The 15,170-nt window shown below is 35.2% G+C and overlaps 1 protein-coding gene across 5 annotated transcripts in view; it reads left to right on the plus strand.

Annotated features, from left to right (window-relative positions):
• Window positions 1-15,170, plus strand: part of PARG (poly(ADP-ribose) glycohydrolase) — a 121,467-nt gene that overhangs the window by 74,627 nt on the left and 31,670 nt on the right. For all 5 annotated transcript variants that reach the window (XM_036073414.2, XM_036073423.2, XM_036073405.2 and 2 more), the window contains 2 exons: window positions 158-233; window positions 5,575-5,722. In XM_036073414.2, coding sequence (XP_035929307.1) covers window positions 158-233; window positions 5,575-5,722 — 224 coding nt within the window. The remainder of the gene's footprint in view (window positions 1-157; window positions 234-5,574; window positions 5,723-15,170) is intronic.

Consider the following 15,170-nt stretch of genomic DNA (forward strand, 5'->3'; position numbering starts at 1 on the left):
CCGCGTCGGGCTCCCTGCTCATCGGGGAGTCTGCTTCTCCCTCTGACCCTCCCCTCTCTCATATGCTCTCTCTCTCTCATTCTCTCTCTTTCAAATAAATAAAATAAGAGAAAAAAAAAAAAGGAAAAAAGTAAAGGATTATCTTTTTAAATTGTAGATGTGAAAAACCCCTGACTCGATTGCATGTCACTTATGAAGGTACCATAGAAGGAAATGGTCAAGGCATGTTACAGGTAGGTGGATCACAACAGTGTGCGTGTGTTTGGGACTTACTCTTGCCAAGCTTCTGACAGCAAAGGAAATATGAAAACCTGTTTATTTATCTCCTAAACTGATTTAATGCGAAGAAGCATGATAGCAGAATGGAGAAAAACGCCAGACAGATCATTTTGACAGCCTTGGTAATACTGTTATTTGCCAGTGTACACTGTTTCTTAACGTGCACCTCTTTAAAAAGGCTTTGACAGAAAATCTTAAGATCTGGACAACATCAGTCCTCTTAGTTCAGACATTGATGTAGATTGACAGTGGATGAAGTTCCCAGAGTATGGTCTTGACAAGCCGTCACCAAGCAGTTTTGTTCTTTTTCTTTAAAGGCTCTTGCTCTGCCCCAAATGATGACCAGCTTGAAATGTTTTTCTGCCACCAACCTTGTTTAGGTCTTAGGAGGCAGACATCTAAAACTGATTGATAAGAAAGTCCTCTCTCCCATATGTAACAGTTTCAGGCACATGAGCCAACTATGCTTGCTGTCTTTTCCCTGTTTCAGAGCAGATTTTGCCCATCTCTCAATCTTTGTTATTAATCTGTGTTACTGCCTTTACTTTAAAAATATGTATTTTTGGAAAAAGGAGTTAACAAAACACCCTCTGTATCTAGCTTTAAATTGTTGTAACACTTAACCTGAACATGTTTTTCTTTTGCTTTATAGTGATTTTTTAAAAATCACTAATCAGAGACAAAATGTTAGTGATTTGTGTTCATATCCCATTTATAAGAGCATTGTAATTTCAGTTTTCTTTGAAAGATGCTGTACATCATTTCACTTATACTGGAAATTGCTGATTTTTCTTCTTAGATCCTTATTTGGTGCTTATATTGGGTCAGAAGTTAAATCAGTTTCCTGAGAATGGACTAACTTGTTTGAATAATGTGTACTGTAAAATGACTAGACTCATTTGCATTTGGCTTCTTATGATATATTTATGCTCTCAGTGCTTAGTGAAACTGAGATTCTTTTTAGAATGGCCTTTTCAAAGACATATTTGTAATTAAAATCTTCAAAGGGGCAAACCATATTTTGCTTTAAATCACTCTCTCCCAGTAATTTTTTGAGATTATAAACAGAAATACTTAGATAACTGAATTAATATTTGTCTGGCACTTAAAATTTTTTAAAATTTGTATTTAATCATTACTTTTTTGTAAACAGTAATTTTGAAATATGCTTAAAATTTGTTTCAAATGAATGTTACTTTTTTCACACATTTCCATCTTGATGATGTTCTTTTCTACATTAAAATCTTGGATTTAACTGAGGGAGTCTTAATACACATGAAATAAACAAAGCTACTGCTAGTTAGCACCACAGGAATGCTGACCTTTCCTCACAATACAATTCAGCAAGGAATTATTTAGCAACATTCAAGGTTGAGATTCTTCCCACTTTTCTGGAATATATTATAGATGAAATGTGAAACCTCAATAGATTAAAAGAATTCTGTAAAGGCTTCTATTAATTATTCTCCCTACCCATGCCATGTATCCCCAGGAGATTGGGGAATATTGTATTGCAATATTTCAAAGCTCCTTGAGTAGCATATAAATTACATTACACTGAATGGCAACAACAACAAAACCTCTCTAAGGATTGTTATCATTTCTCCCTTTTCATCAAGTTATAATTCAGAAACTGACTAATCTGAACAAGTAGCTTTAAAGTAAAGTGAGTTGGAAAATGGCTAAAAATAAAGAAGCCCGCATATGCTGGTTTTCATGTACTGGAACAGGTTTCTCACCTGTAATAGAGAGCCTTTTATTAAGAACTTTTTTAAGTAGTAGAAAGTTTGATTTTTCTAAAAGACCCCTGCCTTCAGAGGCATATTGAGTTTAGTATAATGTATTTATTTCTGTGCATACCTTTCAAGTAATAAATGTTGGCCTTTTATTCAAAGAATGAATAATAGTATGCACATTGAATGTATTTCATTTATCATTACCAAGTTGTACATAAGTTGGATAGAACTTATCTTTTTATTTTAGTTGTGTACCTTGTTCCAGTAAAAATTAAGTTTTGCTGATCTCAAACCTTGTTTGTTTCTCATTTGTATTCACAGTACTGTTATGCTTAGCTAGTCTCTTGATTTTCAAGTGCTCTCCATTTTAATTTTTGCTGGGTCTCTCATTCCTTCACTTTCTTCCCCACTGACCTGTTTGAGGTCCTAGTAGTGCTTATCTAAACTATTCAGTAGTCACCTACCCAGCCTCTCTGCTTTTAATTTTACTGCTTTCCAATTCATTCTTTAAACTCTAGCCTGAATTATCTTTCTAAAACACAGGTCCAGTTGTAACTCTTCTTCCTAGAATTTTTCCAAGAACCTTCAAAATTAAGTACTTTCCTTGACCCCAGAATACCTCATCAGCAACTATAATCCTTCACATACTCTATATTGCAGACAGGCATCAGGAATCTGCTTAACACTGTCTTCATATAGCTCTGTACAGTTGTTTTTTCCCACGTCCTTGTGCAGTTATTCCCTCTGCCTGAATGTCAGCAAAATCTAGTTTGAATGCCATGTCTCCTTGCTCCAATTTTAGTTAATTGTATTATTTGGGAAGGATCTAATACATTCTAGTAGGTTCTTTAGTAATCACCTTATTCTGCTTATGTGCTGGGATCTCATCTAGATTACAAATGCTGTGAAGTCAGGGCTCACGTCATACTCATCTTTGTATCACATGGTTCCCAGCACAATATTCAGTTGATCTTTGTTGAACATTTTAAGCCATAAATCACCCAATGCATAATGACCTTATATGTTGAAAGCAGCTAATTCTAATCAATGGACTAGTTCAACTAAAATTAATTTTCTATATAAGCTAAAGAGTTACTCTTTTTTTAGTGTTGATTTAGTATGCCAGAGTATAAAATATATATGGTTCTCTGTAATAACTCATTTCAAGAACTTGTCCAGTCATATTTTTCAGTATTTCTGTTTTTCTCTAATGAAAGAAGACTACTTTACCTTGTTAATTTCTGTCTTTTTACATGTATCTTTATATATCAAAAGATTCATATTCTTGCTTTACTCTTTTGTAAAACAGACTTCAAATTACTATGTAGTATCATAATTGCTTTAGAGAACAAGTTTTAGGAAATCTTATATTTGACAATAGTCTGAAAGTATATGTAAAATAATAGAAGAAACGTATATTGGTCTCTACCCCTGGTTCTTTGCACAGAGCTCCTAAAACCCCAGTAATATCCTAACTGATAAGAGCACTAGAGGCATCTTTTGTTCTAATATTTGGTCTTTGACCCTGATTTCCTGAAACAGAGCTCCTAAATCCCTTGGAATTTCCTAGGTGATAGGAGTGTGTTTTGTTCTGATGAGGTGACTTTTGGTGAGCTCCTGGATAGTTTCAGGATGGGGGCTGGTCACCAAAAAGATTAAGCCATGATGAGAGGTTTGGAACTTTTACTCCACCCCCATTTTCTGGGAAAGGAAGAGGGACTGGAAACTGAGTTAATGCTTGATCATGCCTAAGTGATGAAGCTTCCACAAAACTCCCCAAAAGTACAGGATTCAAAGAGCTTCCAGGTTGGTGAACATGTGGAAGTACTAGGAGAGTGCCTTGCCCAGAGAGGCATAGAAACTCTATGCTACATGGGCATGGTAACTGGGAAGAGGCATCTGTATCCCTTATTATATCCTTTTTAATAAATCAGTAAACATAAATAAGTGTTATCCTGAGTTCTGTGAGCTGTTCTATCAAACCACAGGAGCAGGTCATGGGAACCCCAATTTATAGCTGGTCAATTAGAAGTATAATTGACAACTTGGGACTTGCAGTTGGTGTGTGAAATGGGGCAGTCTTGTGGGACTGAATCCTTAGCCTGTGGGATCTGATGTGAACTCCTGGTAGATGATGTCAGAACTGAATTGAATTACAGGATACCTAGCTGGTGTTTCAGAATTTCTTGATGTGTAGAAACCCATACATCTGGTGTCAAAAGTGTTGTGAGTGTGGTAGTAGTGTAAGAGGAAAGGAGAGACACAGGAGTATGTTTTTTCTATACGGTATATAAGCTTCTCTTATATTACTTACTAAATTCTTTTTGCATGTGTATAGCTATGTATGTACACAGGGTGTTGTGTATGTGTGTAATCTAAGTCCTCGAATAGAAAAATCTAAGGCAAAGCTGGAAACCATTAAGTTTTTATTAAAATTCCAGTTAACATACAGTGTAATACTACTTTCAGGTGTACAATTTCGTGATTCAACACTTAATTATAATACCTGGTGCTCATCACGAGTGTACTCCTTAAACTCCATCACCTATTTAACTTATTTAACCTATTTCCCCCCTTCCACCTCCCCTCTGGTAACCATCAGTTTGTTCTCTATAGTTTTTTGGTTTGCCTCTTTCTTGTGCCCCACTATGATCATTTGTTTCTTAAATTCCACATGAGTAAAATCATATGGTATGGGTCTTTTTCTGACTGACTTATTTCACTTAGCATAATACTCTCTAGCTCTATCCACATTGTTGCAAATGGCAAGATTTTGTTCTTTTTTATGGCTGAGGACTATTCCAGTTTGTTTATTTATACACACACATACACCCCACTCTTCTTTATCCATTTATCAGTTGATGGACATTTGGGCTCTTTCCATAAACATGTACTCTGATGTTTATAAGTAGCATTATCAACAATAGCCAAATTATGAATCTTTGTTGTTAAACTAGGTTTTCTGTTTTCACTTTTTTCCTTAGCTGTATTAAAAAAAATAGTTTGTAATGTTTACACAGTTTTGCATTTACAACTGAATTTAGGATGAAATTTCCATCTCTTTATTCTTTCACAGAAGAAAAAGGTTACCCAAAAAAGGGCAGTTGCTAAGTTTCTCAGTTCTTTTAGGACAAATGTTTGATTGCCATATTATATAAGAAAGATACAATTAAAGTCATAAGAAATCCAGAAATGGAAATTGAATAGTGAATGGTGTGGAAATGATCTTAAAACCTTTCCAAATAGTTTCCCTTGATTTGTGGCCCTTGGAGTACATAGAAGGTTTGTAAACAAGAGTCTGTATAATTACACTGAGGCTTTTGCCTAAAAGCTCCATTTTCCAGGTTCCTTCTAAGGTTTTAGAATCCAAAGGAATAAGCAGAGATGTTAACTGCAGTGAGATGGAAAGAGTACATTCAATCACAACCTATTCTCCCTGGGAAGATTACTAATTTGGGGATTGATTTATATGGGAAATGGAAGGAAGAGGGAGAGTACTTCTTTATCATATATGTAGGTATTTAGATCATCATTTAACATGCCACATTTTCCCAAATAGGTGGATTTTGCAAACCGTTTTGTTGGAGGTGGTGTAACCGGTGCAGGACTTGTGCAAGAAGAAATCCGCTTTTTAATCAACCCCGAGTTAATTGTTTCACGGCTCTTCACTGAGGTGCTGGATCACAATGAATGTCTTATCATTACAGGTTAGTTATGGGAAGTCTGTATGATAGAGTAGTTTTCCCCATCTATGAATATCTATCATGAAGGCTAGAAGCCACCGAGATATCGCTATTCTGTATCATGGGCATTAGTCCCAATATTTTTATTGATTAATTCTTGGTTTTTTGAAATTGTTACAGTTTTATTTTCCTAATCTTGAGTAAGACATTTTATTCCCACCTTTTCTTTCTTGGCATCTTTATCTGAGGAACAAGGGTAAAAACTATGCATTTACCCTCCAGTTTGAAATTTTATGATATAATGCCCTTAAAAAGAGGATAGTGATATGTCTTTGAACATGTATTCTATTATTATTCTTCATTTTTTTTTTTAAAGATTTTTTTTATTTATTTGACAGAGAGAGACACAGCGAGAGAGGGAACACAAGTAGGGGGTAGTGGGAGAGGTAGAAGCAGGCTTCCTGCAGAGCAGGGAGCCCGATGCGGGGCTTGATCCCAAGACCCTGGGATCATGACCCGAGCCGAAGGCAGACGCTTAACGACTGAGCCACCCAGGTGCCCCCTATTATTATTCTTCCATTATGTTTCCATAGTGCTTTGTTATACTTCAGTATGAAGACCTATATAAATAAAAAAAACACAGTTACAGTAGTCAGAGAGAATCAGTAAAACAGAGAGCTTTTATAGAAGAGAAATAAATCAGTAACCTTATATTAACCCAATTTCTAATCCTAAGAGAAAAAATGTGATGATCTGAGTGGCTTTTCTTGATTTAAGTTAATATGGGAGGAGGCGAGAGGGAAATATGGTCAAATTTATACTTTAGGTCTATTATTGAGATTTAAATTTTTTATTTAAGTTTTTTTAGCTTGAGATACTACTATGTCACTGTATTTTCTTGTGAATGAGCTACAAAAAAACTAATGATTAACTCATAGTTCTTAAGAAATTCTTAATCAGCCACCATAGGTAAGTTAAGCCTTTTATTCAAGTACCTAAAAGAACATTCCCACATAAAAGCCATAATCAAGTCATCTGCTGCTGATACTTTTTTCTTTCTGCAAAAGGATTTCTTATTTCCTTTTTGAATCTGTTGCTGCTTTGAGATTAGTGTAGGAGACTAAACACTCACCTGGTTTGGAGAATTTGGTTGATTGTTATTCTGAAAGATTATAATGAGAGAAAAACCATCCCCTATGAGTTATATCAAATTTATACTCAACTAATTTACCTCCAAAGAGGTACATGCCAGAACTAAGACTCTGAGATCTAAGCCTGAAGCCACTGTCTTTGCTTCAGGTATATTTATAGGCAACTTTCAGGAGAGTATCTAAATTTTGTTCCTTATATTTTACTTTTAAGATTTACTTTTAAGATTTTCTCCTTGTCTTTGAACAGTTTGATTATGATGTGTTTAGGATCTCTTTGATTTTATCCTATTTGGAGTTCATTGAGCTGCTTGAATGTTTAGATAAATTTGGGAAATTTTTGACCACTATTTCTTTAAGTATTCATTCTGTCCCTTTTTTTCTTCTCCTCCTGGGAATCCCATTATGCATATGTTGGTACATTTGATGATGTCCTATTGGTCTCTGAAGCTCTGTTCATTTTTCTTCATTCTCTATTCTTTCTCTTTCTCAGACAGGATAATTTCAGTTGACTTATCTTCAAGTTTATTGATTATTTTTTCTGCTTGCTCTAATCTGCTTTTGAATTCCTCCAATGAAATTTTTATTTCAGTTACTGTACTTTTCACCTCCAGAATTTCTATTTGGTTCTTCTTCTTCTTCTTCTTTTTTTTTTTTTTTTTAAGATTTTATCTATTTGAGAGAGAGCACGAGCAGGGGGAGTGGCAGAGGGAGAAGCAGACTCCCTGCTGAGTAGGGAGCCCACAATGCAGGGCTCGATCCCAGGACCCTGAAATCACGACTTGAACCAAAGGCAGATGTTTAACTGACTGAGCCACTGGTTCTTCTTTTTAAATAATTTCTATCTCTTTTTTGAGTTTCTCTATTTGTGAGGCATTATTTGCATACTTTAGTTCTTTAGATATAATTTCCTTTAGTTCTTTGAACATATTTAAATAGCTAATGTCTTTGTTTAGTAAGTCTAACATCTGGTCTCCTCAGGTACAGTTATAGTTGACTACCTTTTTTACCTGAGTAGGTATCTTACTTTCTCTTTTCTTTGCATATCTCAATTTTTTTTAAAGATTTTATTCATTTATTTGAGAGAGAGAGTGTGTGTGTGCACAAGGAAGGGGGAAGGGGCACAGGGAGAGGGAGAAGCAGACTCCCTGCAGAGCAGGGAGCCTGATGCGGGGCTCGATCCCAGAACCCCAGGATCATGACCTGAGCTAAAGGCAGATGCTTAACCGACTGTGCCACCCAGGCGCTCCTGCAAAATCTCAATTTTTTGTTGAAAATTGGACATTTTAATAATGTAGCAACTCTCAGAATCAGATTTTCCCCTTCCCCCAGAGTCTGTTTTTGTTGCTATTTGTTATTGTTATTTAGTGACTTTCCTAAACTAATTCTGTAAAGTCTGTATTCTTTTTTGTGTATGTTCATTAAAGTCTCTACTTAGTTAGGTTAGTTTAGCTAATGATTGGACTAAGATTACCTTAAATGCTTGGAACCAATAAGTCAATCTTTTCTGAAGGACTCTGTGTATACATTGGGGCTCACCTTCAATACTCTACCAGGTCATTGACATTTGCTTTCTGCTTGCACTTGGCACTTCATTTATTGCTTGCATAGAGCCTCAAGGTCAGAGTAGTGAGCTTAGGACATTCTCAGGTCTTTCGTGAGCATGTACACAGCCATGGTCATGCATGTAGACTTCTGGATTCCTGGGGATACTAAGAATTTTTTAAAGCCCCTTATAGATATCTCATTCCTCAGCTTTCCTTTTGAAACTTTTTGGTTAGCCTATTATTTGCCCCAACTGATGTCTACTGCCTCAGGTAGCCATACTGTTAAGCAATTGCATGAAATTGTTTTCAGTAAACACCCCTGGGGATTAGGCTCTTTGCCCTGACTTGGTGCACTCCAAGTCAGATCAAATAAAGACGGCCTTACGAGTGAGGTCTTCCAGGGAGCCACCAGACAGGTCAAATGATGACAGTTCTCTGAGAATGGGGCTTTGAAGGAACTTCATCACTCTTCTGACCCCTTTCGTGGTTTTTACTGTGATTACAAACTGTTGGTTTTTAAGGCTACTCTAGAGCTCAGGAGAGTGGAATAAGAATAGGGAGAGTTAAAATGTCACAAAGCTCATTGTTTTTACCAAGATTCAGCCAATTTTTCTTTAATGAACCCTCCTCAGACTGCTGCAAGCCTTTGGTTAATTCCCACAGTTCAGAAAAAGTTGATTCTTATAATTTTTGCCAGTGTTCTCATGGCTTTTATGGAGGAGAAAATTTTCAGAGGTTTTTATTTAATCATTTTTGCTGATGCATCCTTACCTTTGGTAAGTGCTTGTTGGGGAAAAAAGCTTTCAACAAGTTATTCCACATTATTTGGGTATCTTATTATTTCTTATAATATCTCTGTGATTCTGCTCTTTTGGTGATGTAAGGCAAATTGTTAATTTTCTAAGTTTATGTAGGAAATTAAGAATGGAACCTCAGCAAAGAAATTTCCTCTTGGATAAAGCCTCAACTATTTGAAGTTAATAACCAAAGTATTTCATCCAGAATCCTGAGGTTGTAATCCATATTGTACCAAAATGTAAAGATAAAACCCTTCTATCTTCACTGTTGTCTCAACTCCTTTATTGGTCATCTGTCTGCTATTATTGTTTATTATGTGTACAGATAGGAAGAATGCAGTTGGAAGGTATTAGGGGGAAGGAAAGTGCAAGGGATTGCAGAAGAAAAAAATTAAACTGTCATAAATCCAGTGTTGGGCCAATAGATACTTTGAATATGAGTCTTATAATGTTTTAGAGAGCTCTGAAGGTCTGGAATGTGACTGTCTCCAGCATTTGGGTGTTATCAAATAATACTTTAAAATTTTTTTTAATTTTTAACAGCTAAGCTAGATTTGAACTAAAGACTCAGGACAGAATATTTCATCAGTTTTAAAGATGAGTTTATATCCTTAAAATAAAAAAGTTGGTAGAATGCTGGGTATTTAAACTCAGAGCTAATTTGTTTCATTTGCTTTATTTCTTCTTTACTAGGAGAATAGTAGGTCTCTTATCATCTACCATTAGTGTCGCTGTAAATAAAAGATGTAATTTTCTTCCTAATAATAAAAGGAAAACACTAGAATTTTTTTCTTTTTTTAAAGATAGCTTGTCCCCAGTCTAAAAAAAAGATCACCACTCTGGAGTTATATCTGTTCTCTACCTTACCTATAGCTATTGTAAAATGAATGGAAAATTGCAAATCCATGACTCACCTTCACATCTATGATTACTTCAGGCTAGGGACATCCGGGGTGACTTTTAACTCAGCATTTTCCCCCACATCCACTTAACTCTATTATAGTGCCTTCTAATTAATATCTGTGATGTGATGTTCCCATAATGGAAATGGCCATTTCATCATCTATTTGATGTTGGATTTCTGCCATCTCCCTTCTCAGGAGACTCTTAGCCATGCACTGCAATCTATCTGCCTGATCAATTCCATTCCTTCAATGATTCATCCAGGCTCAGTGAGCTAATGGCTGTGACTCTGCTGCCTGAATCTGTAGAAGAGTTTGAGAAATTAGAAATAAATTAAATTTATCATCATTTTGGGGCATCTGGTTGGTATCAGACTTTGAAATGAATATGAAACAGGTCATGAAACAGGCAAATACTTTTATCCAGATAGTGTTATCCCTCTATTTGCTGTGATCCTCCCTGGAGGCAGCCATGAGTTAAAACCTTTCAGTAAATATAGATAGAAAGAATCTCCAATCTTACCCCCCTCTTTTTTCCCCCTTTTTCCCCCTTTCTTGTGTTCTTCTACATCATCCAGCAGATAGCTTTAATGCGAAAGGGTGTTACCATGGTTCTAAGAGTTTGTTTTATTGTTTCAGTGTGGTGAGTACTTAAAGCGGATGCCTAGACATGAAACTTACTGAGCAGAATGTTAGTACATTTAACATAAAACCTGCCCTCTAGTGAATCAAATTGTCCCAGACATCACAGATCCTTATATCTTTTGTGAATGTCAGCATATCTGATAGAAAGTAGAAAAGTGGACAGACACCATTGCTTACGGTATTGATGCTTTTTATAGAGCAACAACACTAGAAGACCATCACTACAAAAACAACCCATTGCCAACTAAATGATACCAGCTCACTGGGAAAGATCCAAATTCAGTTGTTCAGCTTTTCTTCATTTTTCTTAATCATGGCAATGAAAGTCAAAAGTGTTCTATCTCCTGAATAATCATCACTGTATGAGTGCTACTAATAAAAGCAGAGTAGATGGCTTTGCTTTTATACAAACCTTATTTCCAAGGGCACAACCCATTGGTACGTAGAATTTTTTAATCTCCAAATATTTTTTTCTCAGTTCATCATAAACTTTCATTACTAGTAAGAGAAAAATAAGAACATTTCTTATTACTAAATCTAAAAACTCATTAACCTGTCACAAACTTATGCAAAGATTTTAATGGGTTCCTTCTAGTTTTTTCCTTAACTGAAGATTAATTTTTGAGCATGAAGTCTTATAGGTTATACCTATAGAGAGCTATCACAAAAGTCATTCAATCTTCTGTCTCTTGTTTCCTATTATCACTATTAACCTTTGTATTTTCATCATAGTTTATCAATATATTTGAATTTAAAACAAGGGTATCTGTTTTTCAGAACAGGCAGTTGACATAATTTTGAAAGATGTCTACTCTGAAAATCCAGGATTTAATTTGTTTAGAACAAAATCATTTGTATGTGCATCTTTGATTTCCCATACCTGAAAGAAATTAATCTCGTTTCTTTTAGGAAAGAAGGACAAAACAATCCTAACCTAAAATAGAAATATGATAATTGATATTTTGTATTTTCCAGCCACTTTCTTTTGAAAAGACAGGTATTTGTTTTCATAGTTAAGAGATCAGAGTAGGCAGTTTTGTTTTGTTTTTTATAAATAAGGAAAATGAAGCTTGTCCACTGCTGGGCAGAAAATAGAAAGGAACAGGACTGTTCCTGTCTTTATTTCCAGTCAGGTCAGTAGACCAGGTTGCTTTTAAACCTCACATAAATGAAATCATGTATCTTTGGTTTCTCTACCTCCTTGCAAAGTAGAGTCTGATGACACCAATACTAACTACTTTATGGTTTTGAAGACTTTTGAATTCTTCTTATATGGTTTTCCAAGGAATTCTATGAAGTAAACAAGATAGGAATTATTAACAACCCTGATTTTCAGATGATGAAATGAAGTCCACTGAGAGATTTGGTTACTTAAGGATTCACTTTGGGTCCCTCATGTCTCCTAATCTTAGTGTGGTGCTCTTTTTACCATGCCAGGCTGTCTTTGTAAATGTGAATTTTTTTATATGTGTCAGTTACATGGTACTTTCCGATTAAGTCTTTTTGGAATTATAATTTTAACCTCAGTTAATACAGTGTTCTTCCTTTTTTGCTTGTTAATTATTATGTTTATGCAGCAAGTACTTAACTGCTTCTATAGTCCTTTTTTTTTTTTTAAGTAGGCTCCAGACCCAATGTGGGGCTTGAACTCATGACCCTGAGATCAAGAGTTGCATGCTCCACCAACTGAGCCAGCCAGTCACCCCTCTGCATCTGTATTCTTGCGTTAACAAAATGCTAATGTAGACATACATGTTAATGACTTATAATTCCTTTCTTGAGAAGCTGGCAGTCTAGTCAAGGAGTTAGATTACATTTTTAAAACAGCTTTATTGAGGCATAATTGACATACAGTAAACTGTATATTTAAAGTATACAGTTAGGTAAGTTACTTTTTGATGTATGGCTACATACATGAAACCATCTTTTGCCCATGTTTTAATTGGGTTATTTCTTTTTTATTGTTGAGTTTTGAAAATGCTTTATGTATTTTGGATACAGGTATTTTATCAGATGTGGTATATCTTTTTATCATATGTGGTGTATCTTTTCATGATCTTACAGCGACTTGTTTTTATTTTTTGTTTTGATTACTGTATAATAATATATTACTTTATAATAATTCTCAAAATCAGATAGTGTGAGTCCTCCAACTTTGTTCTTCTTCAGAGTTGTTTTGGTGAATTTTAGAATCAGTTTGTCAATATCTACCAAAAAGCTTCTGGAATTTTAATTAAGGCTGCTTTGAATCTATAGATCAATTTGGGGAGAATTGACATCTTAACAATATTTAGTCTTTGACACATGAATGAGATAGCTCTGTTTATTGAGGTCATCTTTAATTTCTCTCAGTAAAATGTATACTTTTCACTTTATACTTCTTTTATATTTGCTCACGTTTATCCCTATTTCATATTTTTGTTGCTATTATAAATATATTTTTAAAATTCCAGTTTGTGATTGTTCATTGCCACTGTGTAGAAATATAACTGACTCTCAGTTTGCAATTTAATATTCTAAGTGCTTTACTGATGCTATGTGCAGAGTACTGTGGAGCACAGATAAGGGACCACCAGTGCTACTTACGGTGTCAAGGAAGGCTTACACAAGAAACAACATGAATTCTGTAATTATTTTCTTAATTTGTAGCTGCGTATCTTATCCAAAATCCTAGATGAATTTATAGGAATTAAGGTATAAATTATTTTAAATTCTTGAAAATTACTTCTAAGAAGCAGTATGCTAAGTAATAGACTAGAAACTCTTAGTATTGAGTTTAAATCTTTTATGTTTTTATTATGGAAAATTTTAATCATAAATGAAAATAGAATAGTATTTTTCATAGCTTTTTAAATATTTATATTGTATAGATATTTTTATATTTGTGTGTATATGAGACATTTCAGACTCTCATAGGAAAGTTGCAAGAATAATACAAGGAATTCCCATATAATATTCATCCAGATTCACCAGTTTGCATCTCTTCTCATCTGCTTTATCATTCTCTATTTTCTTTTCCTGATCTCTCTTCGAGAGTACATTGGAGACATTGTGCCCTTTTATCCTAAATATTTTGCTGTATATTTCTTAATAACTAGGATATTCTCTTAAATCACAACAAAATTATCAAAATCAAGAAATTTCACATTAATAAAGTACTATTAGTTAATCCCTAGTCAATATTTTCATTTTGTCAATTATCCCAATTATATTCTTTGTAGCTTTTTTCCCCCCAGTCTACTCCAGTCCAGGATCACACCTTGAATACAGTTGTCGTGTATCCTTTAAAGTAGGACAGTTTCTCAGCCTTTCCTTGTATTTGTTTACCTTGATATTTTTAAAGTATATAAACCAGGGGCGCCTGGGTGGCTCAGTCATTAAGAGTCTGCCTTTTGCTCAGGTCATGATCCCAGGGTCCTGGGATCAAGCCCCGTATCGGGCTCCCTGCTCCGCGGGAAGCCTGCTCCTCCCTCTCCCTCTCCCCCTGCTTGTGTTCCCTCTCTCGCTGTGTCTCTCTGTCAAATAAATAAATAAAATCTTAAAAAAAAAAAAAGTATATAAACCAATTACTTGATAAATTGTCTCTTATTTTGGGTTTGCCCAATGTTTCTTTGTAACTAGATTCAGTTTATTCTTTTTTTTTTGAGAGAGAGAGAGAGAGCACGAGCGGGGTGAGGAGCAGAGGGAGAAGCAGGCTCCTGGCTGAGCAGGGAGCCTGATGCTGGGACCCCGGGACCATGACCCGAGCCAAAGGCAGACGCTTAACCGACTGAGCCACCCAGGCGTCCCCAGTTTATTCATTTTGATAGAAATCCCACTGAAGTGATGTGTCCTGCTCTAATGTATCTTTTGAGGAGAACAGTAATACCACTTTGTCTCAGTGTTTATGATAAATTGTCATGATTTGGTTAAGGTGGGATCTGCCAAGTTTCTTCACTTTCAAGTTAGTCTTTTCCCTTTGTAATTAATCTGTAGTTACGTATTTCACATTTTGAAACTGTAAATATTCTTTCCTCATCAAACATTCACCCACTATTTTAGCACCCATTTTCTTAACTCCATCATTCCTCCTGCATTTAGTTGGCACTCTACTGTAAGGAAGGATTTTCCATTCTCTCTTATTTATGTATATTTATTAATATTTATATAGTCACATGGATTCTTATTTTATTCAATGTGTTATAATCCATTACTGTGATCTATTTTGATGCTATAATGTTCCAGATTTTGTCAGTGTTAGCTGTTGTGTTCCTTTGCCCATCATTCTTTAATGCACTTTCCCCTTTTTTGGCATTAAAAGAGTTCTAAGCTCATCTTGTATATTCCCTGCCCCAGCTCTAGATCATCTATCTCTCCAAGGAGTCCTGGATTTAGAGTAATTTTTAGAAATCAAGATTTGAGGGGTGCTTGTGTGGCTCAGTCGGTTAAGCATC

The sequence above is a fragment of the Halichoerus grypus genome, chromosome 7, assembly GCF_964656455.1.
Source record: "Halichoerus grypus chromosome 7, mHalGry1.hap1.1, whole genome shotgun sequence".
In the NCBI taxonomy this organism is placed as follows: domain Eukaryota; kingdom Metazoa; phylum Chordata; class Mammalia; order Carnivora; family Phocidae; genus Halichoerus; species Halichoerus grypus.